Below are 26,123 nucleotides of genomic sequence, written 5' to 3' on the forward strand. Positions count from 1 at the left end.
AACATGCATAAAATACAATAAACGTTTTACACAGTTCTCAGTAAAAGTTAAGCTTTAACATCTGTGGATAAAAGTTGTCCTCTAATCCAGAATTCAAATGCAAACAGTCCTTCACTGTTTGACAAAACAAAGGGATAAATGTGAAAATGCAGGATAGCTGACGTCTTTAATTACGTTGCATGTTACACGAGTCCTGAACAGAAGGGTGCCGTTTCAGTAATATTCTCAGCCAGTTTCATACAACTGTAATGCTTTGAAATCTTGAACTAACCTTATATATGAATTAGGATTGCATCTAGTGAGTACAAACTCATTTATGCATTTGTATGAGTTATAAGCATGCATGGAGATATCCAGGCTTTTCTCAGACAAAAGTAAAGCCTAACACCATTAGCAGGTCTCCTTCTTGAGTGTGCAGTGCCCAGGTTGTCTGCGATAACAATGACAGCAAATTTAAAGCTACTGGTTCTCTTTATAGCATTCACATTAATGTGCATGAGAATGTGATCTGCCACTTCTTTCATGAAGTGTACCTACTCCTTGAGTTTGTTGACATTAAAGAAGAGATCTTTGCACCAATGCGTCATAAGGTAAAACTATTCCCTCCTATACGCTATCTCATCAATGTTGTTGATCAGGCCTATGATGGTGGCATCATTGACAAACTTAATGACGCAGTTGGAGCTATGTTTATCTACACAGTCATATGTAAACACTGAGCACAGCAGGGAACTCATCACAATATACAATGGTGTGCCGGTGCCGAGGATGACTGAAGGAAGTGGTGCTGTCAATCTGGACATGCTGGGGTGAGCCATTTAGAAGCTCAAAATCCAGAGAGTGGCTAGAAGTTCTTAGTCTAGGAGCTGAATGATCAGTTTTAACAGTATGGTAGTTGTAAATGCTGAGCTGTAGTCTATAAATTGTATAGTTTATAGTATTTCAGTCATAATACGATACTTTTTTTTTTTTTTTTAAATCTTGAAGTGCAAGGATGATATGAAGTGCATCTTCCATAAAATGGTTGTTGTAGACTGAAGATGACCCAGACTATGTGGAATATCTAATTTAATGCATCTCGCCACCAGTCACTCGAAGTATTTAATCAAGATAGGGGATAATTCCACTGTTCTTATGTCAACTAGATCATCCCTTACATTTTCTTTGGCTCTCAATAACACATTAGAAAGCGATGTGAAAATTCCAGCTAATTGGTAACAACAGGTGATTAAACCGATTCTGAAATTCTACCCAGATGTGATGCATTGACAGGTTTAATAATCCTCCTTTTATCATTAAAAGAAACGGGAAAGGATGCAAACCCAGTAGCAGTCATATACACAAGAGAAATGCTATCATGATGAGAGTACAGAAAAAATTATATTCATCTACGAGAGAAAATATGATTGCAATTGGTTCCTTTACAAGCCATAGCCATCTGCCTTGCCATAATTTACACATCACAAGTTAAGCTTTTTTCTGTTTCTGCGGCAAGCTTTTATCAGCTTTCATGTGATCTATTGCTAAGATACTATAAGAGATGAATTTGAATTCTGGTCCAATGTGCACCTAACGTGTCTGAGTCTCATATGCTTCTGAGCTTATTCTTAAAAGCTGATGCTGTTATTTTATTATTCACTATGATAACTGCATTTCTTATTATTTTACATTACCCCTAAGAGAAAATGTACTATTTTATGGCATAATCATTTTTCCATATTTTGGCTTAGTACTAAGATGTCTGCTTTTGTACTCCGCTGGATCATAAAAAATTAGACCTTTGTCCTATTCATTCAAAACAGGATAAACCTGTAGGGGAACTTGCATGTCTCCTACAATAAGAATAAAAATAATCCAATTAAAAAGTCAAGTACACACTAAACTAACAGGACTATCAATCAACCTAGTGGCCAGGGTCTTTTAAGGTATCAATGTTTGCCATGTCCAGTTAGCAACTGGGTGTAACCAATCATGTTAAAAGTTTTGATTATGTAATTAATTTCTTTTTTTTTTTTTTTTTTTTTTTTTAAGTAGTGACCTAATCAATGAATTGTATTAATATAGTGCAGAGGTCACTTTTCTTTGTAACATGTGGCTAATAAGATATGCACTTGTTGCCTCTTGCAAGATTTAGATAAAGAACAATGACTGACGCTTTCTCTTGCCTGTGTTTTATTGCTTAAATTAGGGCATTCTAGTGGGGGGTGTCTATATTCATAATTTTCTTCCACAATACATCGTCCCAAACAAACTGACATTACAGGACAATATACTGAATAACACAATTAAACTACATTGGTCTTCACCATCATCCATCATTTGGGACATAGAATCACTACAGTCAAAACAAAATTGGCAAAGTACTTTACTGAAGTGAGAAATTAAAATATGCATGAAAACAGTGGCTACAAAGAGAGCAGTCATGTGCATACTACAAAGAGCAGTTAGTCAGTGGAGTATAAGTGGTTAGTTCCAGGGACAGAGCACACATTTATAGCTTTTAAGAGATGCATTTTTGAATAACTGTACATACTCTGTTGTTTTAAGTTTTAGGTTATCCGCATGTTCTGGAATGCCATATACATTTTCAAATCCTGGAAGTGAAAAGTCCAAGCTGATGGATGTAGGACCTGAAAAGAAATAGCGAATCGCTTACATTAGAAAATATGAATGAAAAAGGTATTCTAGAATAAAAAGACTGGAAAGCTTTGGATATGCTTACCATTAGGTTTGCTGTCCCTGTGTGTTTTAAATGTTTCTTCCCACATTCCATTTTCAGTATCTTCATCCTTTTCATTTTTTTCTGGTTCAGCTTCGTCTACCTAAAATTAATAGTAGGTAATGGTGCGGTATGTAGTGATATATTATAGAAGATATTGTAGAGGAGGGGGTACTACTCAGATTAATTAGGCTGAAATTCAACAAATCACCAGAATCAGATATTTACTCTCGAATTCATGAGGCTAGCAAGTACATATACTGTATAAACCCTTGACACATTTTTATGACGTCACTGCACACTGGAGAGATTCAGAAGGACTGGAAAATGGCAAATAATATCCCATTATATAAAAAGGGGGGTGACAAGGCAGATTCAAGCAACTATAGGCCAGGAAGCTTAACATGCATCACAGGAAAATTAATGGAAGGAATTATTAAGGAAAAGGTTAAGCAACACCTGGCAAGGACAGGAGTTATTAGAAACAGCATGGGTTCAGAAGACGGAGGTCGTGTTTTACTAACATGCTGGAATTCTATGAGGAAGCAACAAAAGGATAGCATCAAAGTGGAGCATATGATGTTATCTTGACATGCGGAAAACATTTGATAAGGTGCCACATGAGAAGCTGGGCATCAAACTAAATGAAGTGGGAGTTCAGGGTGATGTTTTTAGATGGGTGCAGAATTGGCTCAAAAACAGGAAACAGAGGGTGATGCTACGAGTAACCTCATCAGAATTGGCTGATTTTAAGAGTGGTGTTCCACAGTGGTCAGTGCTAGGGCCGCTGCTATTTTTAATATACATACATACATATATATATATGCATATACAGTATACCAGTGGCGGACCGTGCATTTCACACCTAGGCCTTCAGTAGTGCTCCGTCTGAATCAACCCGCCCCTCAAAAACTAATTTATGGTTATAAAAACCATCTTAATATGCAGAAATACAGCATAAAGAGCCGTTGCATCGCAGATAGATAACTCCTGTAGCCACAATAAATGCCTTTATTGAATAGACAAACCAGGGGTGAACAAGTTCCTTTCTACTGCAGCTACAGCCCGCGACACACATAAAAAACATCAATAACAACTCATAAACTTGCAATATTATTTAGGAAAATCACAACATTTTACTCACCAAAAATTCGGATTATTTGTAAACAAAATCCATCCTCCTCTCTTTCTTCAAAAACAGTTCAATTACTCTGTCGTATAAATTATCTGTGCACTTCAGTTCCATCACAAAGTCCCTTTCTAACGCCATCGAAGCTAATGCTGAAAGTCGAACCTGCCCTGTCGTATTTCTGGCATAAGTTTTAATTCACTTTAGGGCTGAAAATGTCCACTTGACAGAAGCAGTGGACATGGGAATGCTCACCGCCAAACATACCAATGTGTACAGCTGCCCCATGATGCGCTCATTCAGATTTTTATATTACACCATCCTACCCAATCAACGGGTCTGAATACGGTGACGTTGCCGTACACCTGCTAGAGGGCCCTAGTGAAACCAACTCAAAATCTGATTGGTTGAAGCAACAGTTTAATCGACATTTATTTTGTGTTAGAGGGCCTGCAGAATGGATTTTGAAGGCCCCCTGGCAGACTTCTTTGACTTTGACCCTGCCTGGCAACAAATGATGGCTGAAATGTGATTGGTTAAAAGCTTTAATACGAAAATACATGTCTGGAAGCAGGTGCAGCACAACCATCGGAAAAGCTATGAAAGGAAGCAGACAGACTATTTGGAATTATTTAATAAGTATTCATGGACAAAATATAATTAACATCAGTTTGTGATTCAGATATTTTTTTAGGCCAGCAGAGAAGGCCTTGCAGGCCCTGATGGCCTGCCACTGCAGTATACATATACATACAGTACATATATTCATACATACATATACACATGATTAAGATAGGAATATAAGTAACAAGCTGGTTAAGTTTGCAGATGATACCAAGATAGGTGGATTAGCAGATAATTTGGACTCTGTTATATCGTTACAGAAGGAACTGGAGAGCATACAGGCTTGGGCAGGTTTGAGGCAGATGAAATTTAATGTCAGTAAATGTAAAGTATTACACATAAGTAGTAAAAATCTTAGGTTTGAATACACAATGGGTTGTCAGGAAAAAAAAAAGAAAAAAAAAAATCAAGAATACCTCTTATGAGAAGGATTTAGGAGTCATAGTGGATTCTACACTATCGACTTCCTGACAGTATTCAGAAGTCATTAAGAAGGCAAACAATGTTAGGTTATATAGCATGATGTGTGGAGTACAAGTCCAATGAGGTTATGCTCAAGCTTTATAATGCACTGGTGAGGCATATCGTATTGTGTTAAAAAAATGCTTCAGTTGCCTCACATTTTTATTCAATTGTTTTGTTCACCCCACTGAATTAAAGCTGACAGTCTGCACTTCAACTGCATCTGAGTTTGTTTCATTTAAAATTCATTGTGGTAATGTACAGAACCAAAATTAGAAAAAAGTTGTCTGTCCGAATATTTATGGACCTAACTGTACATTTTTTTGGCCAGAAGAACAGTGCAACTTTTTATTTAATACAGGATTTTAAGTAGCCTGAGAATAACATGGTCTACAGTATTCAAGCTGTGCCATCAATTCTTTACTGGATTCAGGTACGGATTAGATTGGATCACTCAAGGAAATAGTATTTCTTTTTCTCTGAGCCTGCTAAAACATTTTTACCTCAGTTCCAATTGTTTTCCAGGACTGCATGGCTTATCATTGCTCCATTCTTTATATAATTTCAACACTTAAGTATATATGAATGCTTTTCTTTATAAACAAAGTCTGTATCTGGTTTATTAGCATTGTTTTTAAAATTGAGTGAAATTTTTAATCAAATCATAGCAAGCCTTTGGTCCGTTTATAGGAGATGGACGTCTGAAGCAGAGCTCCGCTAGCAGCGGCTTTATTTTCCCACGTATTTCATATTATTTAGAGGTATCCTGTATTTAACCTGACCAAGGGACTTCCACTACAATATACAAGCATGAGTAACAAGAAGAAAAGTCAGAAAGAACCGGAAAAGAAACTTAAAGCTGCATCGAAGTCCGGACAGACTTCCGGCCTGAGTGCAGGTGTAAGGTATGGCATCACGGAGACTGACCTGGAACAGGCAGAAGAGTGCGCAGAATTCCTGGGACCCCGCTCCATTGTATCGTCTCCAGTCGAGAGTGAAAATGGGAGCGAAGGCGCAAGTGATACAGGTCGCGAGGGATCGCCGATTTCTGAGGATCATTCGAGACTAGAAAGGGCTCTGCAGGACGTGCTCTCATCTACTCATCGCGAGCCTGTAACAGGAGCTGCATTTTCACTTGCGGAGCACGAAAGCAGAAGCGAACTGTCCGAACTGAAAGAGATGATCGCTACACAGATAGCTACACAGAAAGAGATGAACACTACACTGGCCACTGCCATGGTTACGGCCATGAATGAGCTTAAGAAAGATAACACAAATGATCTTAAGAAGGTGGCCACTGAGCTCAAGAAGGATAACAAAGATAAGGAAACGCGTCTATTTGAACGTTTCGACGTGAACTTTAAAGGCATGTTGGAGAAATTAGTGGAACACATTGAAGAAACTAACTCCAAACTGAAAAGGCTTGATGATCATATTAATGACGTTTCAGACCAGCTGGAAGACGTTAAGCAGGGACTCACGGCTCGAGTGGAAACAGCGGAACAAATGGCATCTAACGCCGATGAAAAAGCCACAGCTGCGAACTCGGAATACAAAAAACTTGGAGACAGACTTGCAGCCCTGGAGGATGGGTGCAGAAGAAATAATATAAGAATTGAGGGTATACCTGAGAAACGAGAAAGCTCAAGCCCAGTGAAATTTGCAGTAGAATTACTGTCTAAAATAATTGGAGATGACTTTAAACTCGACAATGAGATAGCCACGGCTTATCGCACAAAGATACCAAGCGCCTTTAAATCTAGGTCTTTTATTGTCCGCTTCGAACGACTAAGATGTAAGCTTGATGTGATGGCACTTCTCAGACACAAGCAAGAGATTATATTCGAAAATAATCTTATTCGTATTTTTCCCGACTTCTCACCATCAACAGCTGCAAAACGCAGATCCTACAACGACATTAAAAGGATGCTACGGGAAGCCGATATCAAATACAGCCTCTTGTATCCTGCCAAACTGAAAGTGGAAGTTCAAGATGGACATTATATTTTCTTCAGCAAAGAAGAAGCTGAAAAAGAATTAAAGAAGCTGTTTCCGACACTTTTTTTGAAAGTTAATTAAAATTAAAGAGCCGTATTCTATCAAGGCACGGGAAAGACCTATGATCTGATCGCTGGATCCATGTTTAAAGAGACTGGTATTATAATTATACATCTCTTATTTTCTTTTTTTTTTTTTTAATCTTAATATCTTAACTTAAAAGCGCTGAAGATTATTTCAAGCTTAAATATTGTTAATGAGAACATTTTCGGCAGATAGTATTAAGGATTTAACTGTAAAAGATATCTCTGTTTTAATTCTGTAACGCCGCTGCAGGGTGGGGTTTGTTTTGTTTTGGACGTGCTCTGTCTCTTCGTATGTCAGAGGACTGGAACATCGCGAAGTGGGGTCTAGCCTCATGTGGGGAGGCAAAATGGGGGGGTGGGGGGATAAAGGGGGGAGAGAAGGAGAGCAGGTTATATCTAATCTATTCTTATAATCCTTATAATTATAAATATCAATGCAGCAACAGGCTAACATGCAACAACTCCTGGGGAATCTTGAAACTAAGATTAAAACTGCCATATTACCAATTAAAACTATAAAATGACATTAAAAACTCAGAATCAATGTCTCCATGATGGGACAGTTAACTTTGTGAGCTGGAATGTTAAAGGCCTGAATCACGAATTAAAGAGAAAGAAAGTATGCTCTCACCTAACAGGCTTAAACGCTAAAATAGTATTTTTACAGGAGACCCACTTACTAACCAAGGATCAGTTCAGATTACAAAAAGACTGGACTGGCCAAATGTTCCATTCTAGCTTTATAAAGAAAACTAGAGGGGTGGGAATTCTCATACATAGAACAGTTCCATTTGTAGCATCAGAGGTAGTGTTGGACCCTGAAGGGAGATATGTGATGGTCATGGGCAACTTATATAACAGTAAAATGATTTTGATAAATGTTTATGCACCCAATGTTGATGATAAGGAATTCATGCAAAATCTATTTGCATCCATTCCCAATGTGAACACTCATAAAATTATAATGGCTGGGGACTTTAATTGTGTTTTAAATCCACTCTTAGATAGGACTCCTGTGACAGGGGGGACGACATCTAATACTGCAAAGATAATTACACAGTTTTTAAATGATCACAACTTATCAGACCCCTGGAGGTTTCTTAACCCAAACTCAAGAACATATTCGTTCTACTCACCAGTGCATTATAGCTACTCAAGAATTGATTATTTTTTTATAGATAATAATTTCCTGCCTACAATTAAATCATGCAAATATGACACAATTGTTATCTCTGACCATGCCCCCTCTAGTCTTGGAGCTAAAATCAATAAGCCCCTCGTACTCACCTCGCAGATGGCGTCTTAACCCTCTTTTATTGGCAGACGAGAACTGCACAGAATTTATATCCAAACAAATCAGCTTCTTCCTAGAGACAAACACGTCTACAGAGGTTTCTGCAGGAACACTCTGGGAAACTCTAAAGGCCTTCCTAAGAGGCCAGATTATTTCATATCTTTCCCATAGAAATAAATTAGAAACCAAGAAAGTGTCAGAGCTAAGAAATGAAATTACTAGAATAGATGAAGAACAAGCCAGGCGTCCAAGTGAAGCTCTTCACAGGAAAACGCAGGCCCTGCATACAGAACTTAACATCTTAACAACTAAAGAAACTGAACAACTTATTTATAAGTCTAGACAGCATTACTATGAACACGGAGAAAAAGCTAATAAGCTTTTAGCTCAACAAATTCATAAACAAGAAGTTCACAATGCAATACCAGTAATCACCAACAAGAATGGAGAAGAAATCATCGACCATAATAAAATAATGCACACATTTAGAGATTACTATAAGTCTTTATATTCCACTGAGCCCAAAGAAGACAACACGCAATCTAATGCATTTCTGGATAATTCACAAATACCACAAATAGATGCTTTAAGTGCTGAGGAACTAGATAAACCTCTAACGCTAACAGAATTACTAGATGCTATAAAGTCACTACAAAGCGGGAAATCATCAGGCCCTGATGGTTACCCCGTAGAGTTTTATAAGAAATTCTCCACTCAGCTAGCTCCACTCTTATTGGTAACATTTACAGAAGCTAAAGACCACCAAATACTACCTCAAACATTTCGACAAGCATTAATCACCGTCTTTCCTAAACAAAATAAGGACTTGTTACAATGTGCATCATATAGACCAATTTCACTCCTGAATAATGATGTTAAGATACTCTCAAAAATCCTAGCTAGAAGGATGGAGAAAGTGCTGCCCTTGGTAATATCACAAGATCAAACTGGATTTATTAAAGGCCGACATCTATCTTCAAATCTCCGACGCTTGTTTAATGTTATATATTCACCAGCAAAATCAAACACCCCAGAGATATTACTATCATTAGACGCAGAAAAGGCATTTGACATGAGCGAATGGAATTACCTTTTCACTGCATTGGAGAAATTTGGGTTTGGCCCGAATATTTGTGCTTGGATTAAACTACTGTATACCAGTCCAGAAGCTTCAGTTTGTATTAATAAAATTTGCTCAGACTACTTTAAACTAGAACGTGATACCAGACAAGGATGTCCCTTGTCGCCACTGTTGTCTGCAATCGCTATTGAACCACTGGCGGTTCACTGCCGAAATTCTCATCAGATAAAGGGGATTGTCAGAGAAGGACTGGAACAGAAAATTTCTCTATATGCAGATGATATGGTCTTATATATATCGGACCCAGAAAACACTGTCCCTGCTGTTTTAACAGCACTAACAGAATTTCAAAAGATATCTGGTCTTAGAATTAATCTGAATAAAAGTATACTCTTTCCAGTGAACTCACAAGCATATAATATTAAATTAGACACCCTACCTTTTACCATAGCAGATCAGTTTAAATACCTAGGGGTAAATATCACAAGTAAACATAAAGCTCTTTATCAACAAAATTTTGGCGTCTGTATGGAAAAAATTAAGCAAGACTTGCATAGATGGTCAACCCTTCATCTCACTCTAGCCGGAAGAATTAACATTGTTAAGATGAATATCTTTCCTAAACTTCTCTTTTTATTTCAAAACATTTCAATATATATCAATAAATCGTTTTTTAAACAGTTAGATTCAATAATAACCTCATTCATTTGGAACTCAAAACACCCACGTATCCGAAGAGCGACCCTACAAAGACCTCAGGCAGAAGGTGGCATGGCTTTACCTAATTTTCAGTTTTATTACTGGGCAGCAAACATACAAGCCATAAAAACATGGACACAAATAAATGCACATACACAGGCTTGGTCTGCAATAGAAGTAAAATCCTGTAGTACTTCTTTATATTCCCTGCTCTGCTCTCCAATAAATGAAAGTTATCGCAAATATACTAATAACCCAATTGTGCTTTACTCACTCAGAATATGGAACCAAATTAGGAAGCATTTTAAGATGGAAAATCTTTTATCAGTGGCACCTTTGCAAGGGAACCACCTCTTTCAACCTTCGCAAGTATATCCAGTTTTTAATACCTGGAAAAGCTTTGGGATTAAAATGCTCAGAGATCTTTATATAGACAACATATTTACATCTTTTGAACAATTACGTTCAAAATTTAACCTCCCAGCTACACATTTCTTTTACTATCTTCAAATTAGAAATTTTGTTAAACAGAAATTGCCCGATTTCCCCCACCTTGCACCCTCCACAATGCTGGAAAAAAATACTGCTCAATTCCGAGGAAACAAACACTATTTCCGCAATATATAAAATCTTATTAGAGTCCCTACCTTTCAAAGATCCAAGAGGACATTGGGAAGAAGATCTCTTAATCAATATATCAGAAAAGGAGTGGAAGGTAGCAAAGCAGAGAATTCACTCGAGTTCTATATGCGCAAAGCATAGAATTATTCAACTAAAAATTATATATCGAGCTCATCTGTCTCGCTTAAAACTGTCCAAAATGTTTCCAGGCCAGGATCCAACCTGCGAGCGCTGCAACCAAGCTCCTGCCTCACTGGGTCACATGTTCTGGGCCTGCACCAAACTAACATCATTTTGGACAAAAATTTTTAAGTGCCTCTCAGACAGCCTTGGGGTCACAATCCCTCCTAACCCACTAACAGCTGTGTTTGGTGTCCTTCCAGATGGACTTGAATTGGAGAAGGACAAACAAACGGTGATTGCATTCACTACACTCTTGGCACGCAGACTTATTTTGTTAAATTGGAAGAATCCTAATTCTCCTCTTATAAGTCAGTGGGAAACTGATGTTTTATATTATTTGAAATTGGAAAAAATCAAATTTTCAGTTAGAGGATCTGTACAAAATTTTTTCAAAACTTGGCAGGATTTAATCAATATTTTAGAATAAGAGAATTAACTATTATTGTATTTAACTCCCTTCTCCATCTCTTATTTATATAGATATTTACTTCTCCCCTTCTTTTGTCTAATGTTGCCTTATTAAAAAGCTTAAAGAAATTTTCCTTTAGCTAAGCTCTCCTTCTCAGGGGTGGGGTTTGATTTGTTTTCAAATTTGTTGGGTTATAAATGGATCTGTTTGTATGGAATGATTACAATGAAAATTAATAAAATAAAAATATAAAAAAAATCATAGCAAGCCTTAATTGCTTTTATTTATTATAAATCAACACAACAGTAGTTCAAAACCGAAAAAGAATGGATATTAACTAAATCTAAAAAGGCTTAAAGTTTTACAACAAAAAGGTAGAAACAAGATGCATTTCATAATCACCTGCAAAGAATAAGATTAAATATACTTAATACCTTTTCAGCTGCGTCTAACTGCTCACTATTACCATCTTCTGGCTTCTCTGCCTCACTCTCTGAATTCTCTTGTTTAGATTCACTGCAACAAAATAAAATGAGATTTTATCATCTCTCTCTCTCTCTATATATATATCTATATACACACACACTGTACATACATATTAAATATACACATACAAATATACACACACATTCACATACACAGATGGAAAATATCCTTAAAAATTAAAACTCTTGGGAGTTATTTTACAGATCATGAAAAGGTTTGAAAAATGCATACAAAATATCTGTATACAATTTAACAGAAAAAAAAAAAAAAAAGTATAAACTATTAAATAAGGGAAACAAACATGTACCTCATCCCATGCTTTATTCTTTTTAAATATATATGAACATACACACTATATATTATATATACACACACGCATACATACCCACCTTTATAAAACTTTTCTTATTCTATTCCATATTGATAAATGTGAATACAATAAATCTGGAGCCAAACATTCTTGCAAAATGTCAATATTAAGCACTACTTCTCCTCTTTAAAAATCATGGTTAGACACCTGGAAACTCATCTCTACACTTCTCATTTCAGTCGCATTTAGTTCTGCTTTTAAATAAATTTGTTAAACTGGATAGCCATTTTAGATTTAATTCTGTCTTCATTGTGTACAAGCTCAGCGCACTCATTGTGATTACGTATTCTGAAAGACACTAAAGTGTGCAATTTACTTTTGTAAAAATGCTTAACAAAATAATGCGTCTGTAGCCTTAGCTTTCAAACAGTATATTCACATGTTCCTTATTAGTTTTCTTTGTCCTATAAATTATATCCACAGAATAATGAACAGGAACAGACATGAATGCTAAATTGTAATTGTATCGTAATCAGTTTAGTGACATTTTCACTTTTGTGATAAACAGCAAAAGGCTTTAACAAAATTATTCAAAATATAGAAAGCTCAACTAGAAATAAAACTGTCCCCAAAAACAATTTTTAAAATTTTTAATAAACAAAGCTTATTTGGTATTTCTGGAATAATACAAAGGAGGTAGAGGGTGAGAAACTATGTTCATTTACATCTAGTATCCAGTTATAATGACCAAACACAGCCTGCAGCAACTGGCCTTAAAAACCACATGCATTATTGGAAAACAAAAACAATTTATTCAATTTCCATCTGACTTTTGATTATTTTTTTTCCCTACTGCTCATTGTTATTTGAACTCCAATAAATATCTGGTCGCAAAGAAAAAAAATTCCATTTGGCTTTCGTACATGTCAACCAACAACTTTAAAGTCATATAGCAATTTCTACAGCCCAAATAATTAATCATGGGCAGATCTGATTGGCCAATTATTGGACTCAATAACCTGATCTGAATCACCAGAGGTGAAGCCACAGATCATGAACTAAAAAAACAAAACAAATACACCTAAATTTAGTTCATTGGATAAAGTCTGTATTGGCACATCTTAAACACATTTTGTAAAATAACTGAATAGGCTGCATAAATAAGTGCTTTAACTTTTAATTTTGACAAAAACAAAGGTTGAAGTACAGTACCTTATCTTTAACTGATACTCTATTTGCACAACAAATTTACAATGTGTCACAATAGATGTACGTTAATCTTAGTCAGACTGTAGTGGTACAAAATGATAAAAATATGATCTTAATACTCATTAAAAATAAATATTCAAATATTTAAACGCAGGTTAAAAGTACTGAGTGCTATTACATGTACGTTTGTACTTAACATGCATTTGAATGCTTCAGTATTACGAATAATTTTGCTTTTTGCTTACATTGTCTGTATAAACATACAGTCCAATGACTAACACACTGCACAGTCCTCACTTGAGAAACACCACCCATCACAAAAAAAATAAAAAGATTTTCTATACCCGGAAAGGGACATAATCAAAGACCAAAGGGGAACAAACATTTCACATGCCTGTAACCATAAGAAAAACCTCATTACTTAAACACATTAAAAGTAGGTGCCACTTTAGTCCCTCGCAAATTCCTCCACTCAGCTATTTGCCTTTCTGATCCTCTCTGTTCAAGCAGTGATATTTTGCTTGTTCACCAACAATAGTGCCCAGTAAGAGGGGATTTTAGTGTAATGGGCAACATTTATGAAGATAAGAAGGGCTTTCTACATGACAAATTTGGAGATGCTGTGCTTACTGCATTTTAACCTCCGTTTACAAGAATGAGTACACTAGTTTGACCATGTGATTCATATTAGCTGCTCTTAAAAATTGTTTTGTTTTATTTACTGCTTTGTAAACAGCACAGAATTCAAGAATAGAAATTGTTTCACAATTGAGTATTCCCTTATTATATTGATAGTTTAATTCAGAGTTAAATTGTTATTGTTATACAATGGCATGCAAAGGTTTGGGCAAACTTGTTCAAAAGGACCAGTACTATGAACGTACATAAGCAGAAGATGAACTGATGACCAAAAGGCATAAAGCTAAAGAGGACTCATTTCATTAATAATACATCTTTTATTTCCATCACTCACAGGTACAAAATGCCAAAAAATGAAGTGCCTGAAGTTTGGGCACCCAACATGGTCAGTACTCAGTAACACCCACTTGTAAATGCTTTTTGTTGCTAGCTAAGGGTCTTTAAATTCTTACTTGGGGTATTTTCGCTACTTCTGCAAAATTCTTAGGCTATCTTGCATTGCCCTTTTGATATCGATCCACAAATTTTCAATTATCTTTAGGTCGTGGGACTATGAGGGCCATGGCAAACCTGTCAGCTTGGACCTCTTGAGGTATTCCATTGTAGAATATGAGGCAAGTTTCGGATCATCATCGTTACAGGACCTTTTTAACCTCTTTTTAAATTAAAAAAGAAAAAAAAAAAAAAACCCACAGATGGTGTAATGCCACGTTCCCTGTGCCACTGGCTGCAACTCAAGCTCAAAACATGACAAATCCACCTACATGCTTAATAGTTGGAGAGGCATTCTCTTCCTGGAATTTGGCACCCTTTTTGGCCACTATGTGCAAAGGTATTTTTGGAGAAAAAAGTTCTACTTTGACTTCATCAGTCCAAAGGACTTGTCTCCAAAATGTATCATGCTTGTTTAGATGTTCATTTGCAAATTTCAAATGCTGAATTTTGTGGCTAGGATGCAGGAAAGATTTCTTCTGCTGACTCTACCAAGGTCATATTTGTTCAGGTGCAGCTGCACAGTAGAACAGTGCACCACCACTCCAGAGTCTGGTAAAATCTTCCTGAAGGTCTTTTGCACTCAAAGTTCTTTTGGAATGTTTCTTGGTCTTCCAGGCCTCAGCTTGAACTCCACCATTCCTGTTAACTGCCATTTCTTAACATTACAAATTGAGGAAACAGATACCTGGAAATGCCTTGCAATCTTGTTGTAGACTTTTCTTCCTTTCTAAGAATCAGTTGTTATTTTTCAGAGTGCTAGGCAGCTGCTTAGAGGAGCCCATGACTGTCAATTGTTGGGACAAGGTTTGAGGAGTTTAAGAATTTATAAACCTTTGTAGTCTGCATCACCAGGGGTTTCCTAACAATAAATGTGTACAAGCCATAGTCCTAATGAAGGTCCGGGACCTTGGTAAATGTTTGAGACTTCAAATATCTTTGGGTGCCAAACTTTTGCAAACTATTCCTTTCCCTTTTTCACTGCACAGGTGTACAAAACAAAAACAATACACTAATCTTGCATAAAATGCTGAAAAGAAATGGGTCATCTTTAGCTTTATGTCTTTTGGTGATCAGTCCAACTGCTGCTCATTTAACTATTCATAACAACAATTTTAAGCAAGGGTGCCCAAACTTTTATATACATTACACATAGTTAAAATAACCTAATTTGAATTTATGTTTTGTTATAAAATTGAATATTTACATACTTGGCTCTTTTTTTTTTTTAGCCTTAAGAGGGATGTGCTACTTATGAGTCACTAATATCTCTTATTGGAAATCAGAATCTTATCATAATTGGTGGCAAATACCTCTAATCAGACAGGCCTTATAATTACTGCTTAATGGTGATGTTACTATTTACTTTATTACATATATTTCAGAATAATGTTAAACTGTAAGGCACTGTTCTTTTAATTCTACTTTTAACAAGATCACTAATATGTATTGAGTTAAAAGGGTTTTTGTTTTTTAATAAAAACGTGATCACCGAACAGAAGTTGGGTTTAAATGACAGGATTATGCAAAGAGAAAAAAAAAAAGTAAGGCATTCTCATCTGGGATGACCACTTTCTGCTAGCAACAGGGTATGAGTAACAACTGATTATATTTTTATTGTTTCCATTACCAATTCTGTAACTTTTCATGTAAGTGGATGGAAAGGTTTTTTTTTTTTTTTTTTTTTTTTTTTTTTTAAGGCTAGAACCAGCACTATTATAACGCAATTGTACTTGCATTATCTTCAGTTCAGTAGGCTACAACTTTGTAATAGAATGAGGCTGGACCTGGCCAGACTCCAAGATCAGGCTGTTTCTAATGAGTTTATACACAGTTTGTATCAGGAGCTTGCAGACCAAAAGTGCAACTGCCGATCCTAACATGATGTGGGAGACCTTCCATTACAAGACCCTGAAGGTTGCCGAGGGTTGTGTTGGTGTTACCGGTGTTTCCAGAAGGATGTGTTTCTTCTCGAAGGGCACCCTGGATATTATAGAGAGAAGTAGTAGCGTACGGCTTGATGACAACTCTGGTCTATACTGCGAACTGAGGACGACATCTGTGAGAGCTCTGAGGGCAGATAAGGGGGTATTTGTTACAGGAATCTGTGAGTAAGTGACACCATCTAAGGTCTAGTGACCCACATCCTACTTACAGAGGAACTGAAGCATTAAGCACATTTGAATCTGTTCGTCTGAGAATTGCAGTTTTGGGTGATGGAATAGTCCTTATGGATGGCTATTTTGAACAGCTGCAACTCCTATCATGCAACCTGTGCTGTCAGCATTAGTCCTGCAGGACTCTGATTCTGACTGATAGGCAAGAGTTTCTTAGTCTTGGCAACAGCAGATCCAGCTCAATGCCAGTCACACAAGGAGTTCCTCAGGGCTCTGTCCTCGGCCGTCTTCTCTTCGGTATTTATATGCTTCCCTTGGCCATATTATTTGTAGCTATGGACTGGGTTATCATTTTTATGCAGATGACACTCAACTCTATTTCAATGTCAAAAGTGCAACTTCATCAGAGTTTTCTCAGCTCACAACTTGCATCAGTGAAATTAAAACCTGGATGGAGCAGAACTCTTTAAAATTAAAAATTGCAACAAAACTGAACTCCTGCAAATTGGCACGAAAGCGCTACTTAAGAAAATAAGCTCCTTTTCAGTCACTCTTGATGGTGATCTCATCAGACCTTCTCATGCAAGGAATCTGTGTGTTATTTTTTGATTCCTCCCTTTCTTATTCCACCCACAAACCACATTAAGAAACTTTCTTACTTTCACCTCCATAACGTATCCAGTTTTCGCTCATTTCTCTCCTTTTCTATTGCTGAGAAACTTGTCCATGCTTTTATCACATCCCGCATCAATTATTGTAACATGCTGCTGGCAGGTGCCCCTTCTAATCTTATATCACAGCTCCAGTTGATTCAAAACTCTGCTGCAAGAGTCCATACACGAACTAGCAACAGTGAGCACATCACACCCATCCTGCTTTGCCTTCATTGGTTCCCTGTGTCTTACAGGATTGAATATAAAATTATTAATAACCTGCAAAGCTTTAAATGCCTTGCACCGGACTACATCAGTGACCTTCTAAATCACTATGCTCCTTTGATTCTGGCAATCTTGTGCCTCACACTAACCTGCACTCTATGCACTTCAGCTCCATGGCACTCAGACTTTGGAATGACATCCTGAAATTAGATCAGCTGACTCCATTCATTCTTTAAAAAACAACTTAAAACTCATCTATTTAGGAAGGCTTTTAACTTCACATTCTGCCCTCTCTTTCAGTTTACCTCTCTGTCCAGGTGCTTTAGATAATTTGTGTGTCTGTTATCACAAATTAGGTTATTTTTTTAGGTTTTTCTTTTAGTATTGAATTTAGTGTTTTACTCTGGTTTATTGTTCTTTATTCTATTTAATGCTTTGTTATCTTTTTCATTGTTCTACTCAGGAAAACATATCCAATGTTACATATACCCAGCTGCTTTTCTTTTTTCTAAGACTCTGTGAAGCACCTTGAGCATGGGAAAAGTGCTATATAAATAAAATGTATTATTGTTATTATTAATGTTATATACTCATGATAATCAAAAGCTAAAACTTTAAATTGCACAAACACATAAAACAAAAGAAAATATGAAAACTTTTTAATGACAATTTTGGAACAATATTTCGTGATCATGTCAGACCTCTGCAGAAAAACTCTTTAAAAGTGACTAGGGCAAACTACATGAGTGCAAAAGGATATAATGGAGCACGTAAGCACACAGGTGTTAACTCAAAAGCTACCTGCATTCTCAGTTGAGAAAGGCAAAGCCATCTCTTTGTATTTGCCATGTCTTGCAAACACATGATTTTTTTTTTTTTTTTTTATCATAAGTGACCTTGTGTTAAGATATAGAGGGTTGGATAATGACTGACTTTACAAAAAAAAAAGCAACATCACTCAAAGGTCGTGTCTTCAGATAAAATAAAATTAGTTTTCAATGTTTTTTGAGCAGCAAAGAAAGAAGGAAACTGGGTAATTTGAATCTGCAAAAACAAAAGAAAGGCTTGTCTCATCTGATGATTTATATCAGTCATACCACAAGATAAAAAAGAGGGAACAAAACTGAACTCATATCTGGAAAATATTCATTCTATACACCAAAAAAATGTGGTCATTCAGATGGAGACCAATTACAAAATTGACATTAACAGTTGCAGCAACCAGAAAAAGCCTATGTCATAAGTAAAGAAATGTGAGGTTAGCTGGGGACAGGGTAACCAAATTTTATTAGGTGTGTTTAGGGGGAGTAACTCCTCTTAAAAGTCAAAAAAAAAAAAAAAAAAAAAATCATAAACAGACCTGGCTCTCTCTTCTGCAACTCTGTGGTTAGAGGAAAACACAATTAGGTTACATAAAAATACAGCAAAACCTTTAATGCACTAAACAATTGCAATGTAAACTACAAAACTGCATAGACTAACATACAGTAGATCAGTAAAAGCACTGTATGTTATGAATGAAAATGCATCTACTAACAACTAGTGAGCAAACAAAAAACCAAGACAAAAACTACAGATTATATAGCGATTACTGATTTTTAAGCATAACATTGATTATATAGTGCACTTGCCTTGGGTCTCATCCTCTACATGGTGTTCAAACAACCACTGCCATAACAAACAATGCTAAAGAGAAGTCATTTTGTCAAATTGCATTTTTTACTCAACTTGCAACAGGCACAATTTGGATGGTTATTTGTGCAATGCAAATACAGTCTAAAAACTTCATTTTCTGTCACTGTTCACGTCAAACTATGTCAAGCTACAGTATATTTAGATGTATGTCAATTTTAGTTTCTTGCTGCTTGTATTTTGGGGTCACCTTAAGGTGTGCATAATTGATTTCAGCAAAATTGCTCCTAAAAAAAAGACTGGGTTTAATCTACCATTATCTTCTCTGCAACTGTACTCAAAGATTCATGTATGAAATTAAAGCAAAATTCAAAACTATATTTGATTCAAACTATTCAAAGTTATCAAAGACTTGTATCAAACAATACAAATACACATGCCCATATCATTACACACCTAGTACATGCTAATTTTTATTAGTACACTGATCACACCCTAACACAGACCTTAAACTGGCTCATCCTCAGAGAAAGGGTTTTTATTAGTTGAAACTGCAATGCATTTATGTCATTTCTAAATTTGAAAGGAACAAATTTTAGTTTTAATAAATTAGATCAAAATGTATTATTTTAGTATACATGTTTAACAAATATTGCAAATCTAATTTTGGGTATATAAATCAATTTTTTCCAGAAATCAAATTCATTTTTCTTTAAAATAATGTAAAATTCTTACTGTCTGTACTCTAAGATTTATCCAAGATGCAGAGGCAAAGTTCACAGAAAGTGGGAAAAAAATGATCAAATTACTACAGTACCTTCATCTCTTTATTAACTCCCTGTTACCTTTACAACACTTAAATTTCAGTAATTTAATAAACTTTCAAAATTAATGTTGTAGTTCAAGGTTCTCCAATCTCTATTCTGAAGGTAATCAATGATTGCAAGTTTTGCAACAACCAATCAGAAGTCAATGAAGTTTTTTTTTTTGTTTTTTGCTAGCACTTTCACCCTATCTATACTAATAAAAGGCAAAGCCCTCACTGACTCACTCACTCACTAATTGTCCAACTTCCCGTGTAGGTGGAAGGCTGAAATTTGGCAGGCTCATTCCTTACAGCTTACTTACAAAAGTTAGGCAGGTTTCATTTCGAAATTCTACGCGTAACGGTCATAACTGGAACCTACTTTCGTATACTGTATACGGCCATAGCGGGCAGCTCGGTCGCTGTGAGGTGGTTGCGTCTTGCATCATCACGCCTCCCACGTGATTGAGTGCCTGCCCATATAAGGTAAATATTCGCGGGTGAAGGACTGTGCTTAGCATATTCATAAGTGTGGCTGCTGCGGAAATCAGCACGCCTCCCACGTAATTGACTGCCTGCCCATATAAGGCTGTTCTTCGCTGCGGTGTCTTCATTCCTTTTCTTGCTTTGCCAAGGAAGCTGCTTTTTCACAGCTTAAACACCGTTTTAAAAACGAACGACATATAAGGCCGTACTTTTTCCTTGCTTCGCCAAGGGAGCAGCCTTTTTATTTAATCCACGAGTTCTCTGCTGTTTTATTGTTCATTTATTACGATTGTTATGGTTATTGTGTAGGTTTTATTTAATCCGCGGCTTCTCTGCTGTTGTTTTAAGGAACTTCGTGCAGGTGCCGCCAAATACGCCATATAAGGCTGCCCTTTCTCCTTGCTTCGCGGTTCTCTACTGTTTCGTTTATTATGATTGTTATAATTATTGTGTAGGTATTTTATACTTTGTTTACTGATCAAGTACCCATTCCCTTTATTCTTCCAACTGTACCCCTATTAACATGTCTATGGAGGTGATCACCATCAATCAAAGAACTATCACTTACCGAGTGGTGTCCATGCCCCGAGATGGCGCCTGCCTTTTCCATTCTCTGTATTACATATTGCACGGACATATCAGGCTCACTTTTGATATCCGCAGGGACATTGTGTCTTATGTATTAAATGACTGGGACAGGTTCAAAGTGTGGACTGATGATGGTACAGGAGATAATTATACTACACAGGAGCACTATAAGACTGAAATGCTCAAGCCCTTCACCTATGGTTCTGCATGTGAGTTGATGGCTGCCGCTGAATTGATTGGTTGTCGCTTTCAAGTGTACCAAAATGGCCAAATATTTTACACCTTTGGAGAACCGTCAATGCCTCTTAAACATCTTAGATTCACAGGTAACGATTTGAGTAGTGGACACTTTGATGTTTATGAATATTTCAACTCTCAAAAGATGGATGCGAAGTTATTGATGAAGCCAGTTGTATGCTTATATCCATTGACACATACCGAATGTCAGTTCAACACAAATCCAGCTCGAGCTGATTATGACAGCAGCAATCCAAGCTGTGAGAACACAGTAAAAAGGAGGCGTATCAGACGTCGTGATACATTTTCTGATGCAGCTAGGCGGAAGCAACTTCGTGCAGCTGCTGCCAAATACTCGCAGAAAAATCCACAAGTTAATAGGGACGCTGTAGCTAAATACTCGCAAGCACATCCACAAGTTAATAGGGACTCTGTGGCTAAATACTCGCAAGCACATCCACAAGTTAATAGGGACGCTGTGGCTAAATACTCGCAAGCGAATCCACAAGTTCATAGAGATGCTGTCGCTAAATACACGGAGGCAAATCCACAAGTTAATAGAGCTTCTGTTTCTAGATACGATCCCAATAATGAAAAGCGGCTCATACGAAAACAACAGATTTGGCTCAAAAAAGCCAATTGTGGATTTGCATACGACCCAAACATACATTATGAGTCTGACAAAACAGTACACATTGGATCCATGGATGTTCACTGTGACTATTGTCAAGCTCAGAAGTGGAAATGCGAGTCTCCTGGTTTGTGCTGTAACAGTGGTAAAGTCTCTCTCACTCCTTTACGTAAGCTTCCTGACCTTCTTGGGAGCCTGTTAAATGGCGAACATCCTCAAAGTGAGCATTTCTTGAACAATATTCGAAAGTACAACAGCGCATTTCAAATGACGTCATTTGGTGCTAAACAAATCGTTGAGGGAAATTTTATGCCTTCATTTAAAAGTTCAGGGACAAGTGTATCACTTGATTGGCAGTCTTTTACCTATGCCGAGTGAGGAACACAAATTTTTGCAAATTTATTTCGTCGGGAACGATGAAAAGGAAGCACAAATCCGCTGCGCTAATTTTTCTGGACTTAACATACCCGTGGTCAAGCAATTACAAAAAATGCTCCATGACTGTAACACTTACATCCAGGACTTCCACTCCACAATGGACAGTATTTTAGATGATGACTAAGACTTCAAAGTTGTCATTCACGCAGACAAAAAACCATTACATGCACACAAAGGCAGATTTAATAAACCCACAGTTCATCAAGTTGGTGTTGTCATCGCTGAGCAAACGTTAAACAATAGAGATATTGTCTTGAAAACCAGAGACAATAAACTACAACGCATTAAGGAAACCCACAGATCCTATGATGCACTTCAATATCCTCTCATGTTATGGTGAAGACGGCTATTCTGTGTCTATACCTTAAGTTCATGCTACCAGTGAGTTACCTATGAACAAAACCGTCTCTGCAGCAAACTTCTATTCATACCGGCTTATGATCAGACAACATCATGATAAGACTATCCTTTTCTTCCGAACTTTATTAAATCAGTTTTTAGTTGATATGTATGCAAAAATTGAATCCGAAAGACTAAATTATATCAGACTAAATCAGAAAAAACTATGAGCTGAAAATTACGTTCACTTAAAAGATGCTATTGACAAAAACGACACTGATTTAATAGAACTTGGTCAAGATGAGATATTACTATCTTCCTTCACTGGAGGACCTCACTATATGCACAAGCGTACACAAGACGCAATGACATACGTACGTCATTATGGCCGCCCTGACTTATTCATCACATTTACTTGCAATCCTAAATGGCCTGACATTACTGAAACTCTCCTTCCACGTCAAAAACCTCACGATCGCCACGACCTTATCAGTCGTGTATTTCATCTCAAGATTCGCAAAATGATAGACTTGCTCACGAAGAGTAACATTTTCGGCTGTACAAATTGCTACATGTACACCATAGAGTGGCAAAAGCGAGGTATTCCCCATGCACACATTCTATTGTGGCTAAAAGATAGGATTCAACCAGCTCTCATCGATCAAGTCATCCGTGCGGAAATTACTGATCCACACACTGACCCTGCCCTACACAAAATAGTAAAATCCACCATGATTCACGGCCCATGTGGACATCATAATATCAACTCACCCTGCATGATCAACAGAATATGCACTAAAAAGTACCCGCGTCCGTTCATCTCAGAAACTCAGACCGGAGAAGATGGTTACCCTCAGTACCGCCGGCGCGCACCGGCTGATGGAGGTCATACAATTAACATCAAAGGAGTAGATATCGACAACAGATGGGTGGTCCCTTATAGTCCTGTGCTGTCCCGCTTCTTCAATGCTCACATCAATGTCGAATTTTGCACTTCAGTAAAATCAATCAAATACATCTGCAAGTATGTTAACAAGGGAAGTGACCAGGCAGTATTTACAATACAAAATCAAAATGACGAAGTATCTCGATACGAAGCTGGTCATTACATTAGTAGCTCTGAAGCAGCCTGGCGCATTTTCTGTTTTCCCATTCACGAACGTTTCCCTCCGGTCGTTCATCTTGCTGTGCATCTTGAGAACGGACAAAGAATTTATTTCACAGAAGGCAACATTGCCGATAAAGTACACAATCCACCACAAACCACCCTTTTAGCGTTCTTTGACCTTTGTAAACACGATGATTTTGCAAAACAACTTCATTATAATGAAATTCCATCATATTATGTGTGGGCAAACAACATGTTTCATCCAAATAAACAGGGCAACCCTGTACCAGGACATTCGGGAGTGAAAAAGGATAATGTACTGGGACGGGTCTACACTGTACACCCGAATAACTCTGAATGCTACCATCTTCGACTGCTGCTCAACAAAATCACAAGTCCCACATCTTTCAAATCTCTCAGAACAGTTGATGGTGTTCTACATCCGACCTATAAGTCAGCCTGCAGGGCACTCGGTTTATTACATGACGATACCAACTGGGACGAGACTCTACAGGAAGCTGCTCTGTCTCGCTCACCTCAAAAGATCCGTGAACTGTTTGCTGTCATGTTGGTTTTCTGCCAAATGGAAAACCCCTTAAACCTATGGGAAAAACATAAAGACAGCATAGCAGAAGATATTAGGAGACAGACTGAAAGAGATCATATACGAACAGAACTCCACCAGTGGTTAAATTTGATCTATAACAACTGTCTACAGTTGCCTGAAAACTATGTAATTGGTATTGGAGGTCAATCTCTTCATCATTACGGTTTGTCTTCATCTTTAACAGAACCGTCACAACTTACGTCAAATCCAGAGTACTTGAAAGAGACATCTTACAACACCTCGCAATTGGCCAATATAGTCACAAATAACGAGCAGTTGCTGAATAGTGACCAAAAGCCAGTTTATGACCAAATCATGAGCAGCGTTACGTCAGCCACTGGCACGGTGTTTCTCCTTGAAGCTCCAGGAGGAACTGGTAAGACATTCCTAATAAACCTTCTCCTTGCAAAAATCCGAGCAAACCGTAACATTGCCATAGCTGTGGCTTCATCTGGCATTGCTGCAACTCTTCTAGAGGGTGGCAGAACTGCTCATTCTGCTTTCAAGCTGCCTCTGAACCTCAACCATACTGAATCCCCCATATGTAACATATCAAAGCAGAGCAACATGGCTGAAGTGCCATGTTGCATTGTCAGCTTATTGTCTGGGATGAATGCACTATGGCACACAGAGCAGGTATTGAGGCTTTAGACAGGACACTCCAAGACATCTGAAACACCAACAAACTTATGGGAGGCTTGACAGTGTTACTGGCTGGAGACTTCCGCCAAACCCTACCAGTCGTGCCCAGTGGAACACGAGCTGATGAAGTTAAAGCATCTCTGAAATCTTCATACCTATGGCCACAAATCAATGTTGTTACTTTAAAAATAAACATGAGAGTTCATTTGAAAGGCGACAAAAAAGCCGAAGAGTTCTCTGCTCTTCTGATGAGTATAGGTGATGGCACCTTCATACAAGAAAATCGTAAAATAAATATTCCTACAAATCTCTGTCTCATCGTGAATACCTTACAAAGCCTTCTTCAAAATGTTTACCCTGATCTATGAAATCTCCACCAAAATGACGTGTCATGGTTAAGAGAGAGAGCTATCCTGACACCAAAAAATGACATGACTATGACTATAAACCACATTTTACTTCAAGAACTACCTTCACAACCAAAAACATATCAATCTGTTGATTCAGTTGTAGAAGTAGAAGACGCGGTACATTATCCAATAGAGTTTCTCAACACTCTAAATCCTCCAGGCACTCCCAAGCATAATCTCATTTTGAAGGTTGGGGCACCAATAATGTTACTGAGAAACTTACAGCCACCGAAACTTTGTAACGGCACGAGACTTCAGGTCACATCTCTACAAAACAACCTAATTGAAGCAACTATTTTTACTGGCAGTGCCTCAGGTGACACAGTTTTTATTCCTCGCATCCCCGTTATACCATCTAATCTCCCATTTCAATTCAAACGCGTTCAATTTCCAGTAAGGCTCTGCTTCGCAATGACAATAAGTCTCAAGGACAAACACTACAAAAGGTTGGCATTGATTTGAGGCAGGATTGCTTTTCACACGGCCAACTGTATGTTGCATGCTCAAGAGTAAGCTCAGCGAACAGCTTGATCATATTACAACCGGAGGGACGAATTGACAACGTGGTATACAAAGAGATCCTTAACAAATAATTTTTTGTATATTTTCCCTCAGTTTAAAAATGTTTACTTTTTTCTTAATTAAAATATTCAGCCAGTATTTCGCCGCTGCGAAGCGTGGGTATTTTGCTAGTTTCTTATATATTTTGCTTTCCTAAAGGTATCTTTAAGGTGTTTTGTTGAACAAAGTTGATTAGCAATTCT

The 26,123-nt window shown here is 37.3% G+C and overlaps 2 protein-coding genes across 2 annotated transcripts in view; one reads left to right on the forward strand and one right to left on the reverse strand.

The window, feature by feature from the left end:
* LOC114658053 (bcl2-associated agonist of cell death-like) overlaps nucleotides 1-26,123 on the forward strand; it is a 695,521-nt gene that overhangs the window by 489,100 nt on the left and 180,298 nt on the right. The gene's annotated exons all lie outside the window — the stretch shown is intronic.
* Nucleotides 1-26,123, reverse strand: part of LOC114658016 (neutral alpha-glucosidase AB-like) — a 204,196-nt gene that overhangs the window by 54,502 nt on the left and 123,571 nt on the right. The window contains exons 7-9 of the mRNA XM_028810054.2: nucleotides 11,740-11,821; nucleotides 2,723-2,822; nucleotides 2,534-2,630 (exon numbers count right to left, since the gene is read on the reverse strand). Coding sequence (XP_028665887.1) covers nucleotides 2,534-2,630; nucleotides 2,723-2,822; nucleotides 11,740-11,821 — 279 coding nt within the window. The remainder of the gene's footprint in view (nucleotides 1-2,533; nucleotides 2,631-2,722; nucleotides 2,823-11,739; nucleotides 11,822-26,123) is intronic.

This window comes from Erpetoichthys calabaricus, chromosome 1 (genome assembly GCF_900747795.2).
Source record: "Erpetoichthys calabaricus chromosome 1, fErpCal1.3, whole genome shotgun sequence".
Taxonomy (NCBI): Eukaryota; Metazoa; Chordata; class Cladistia; order Polypteriformes; family Polypteridae; genus Erpetoichthys; species Erpetoichthys calabaricus.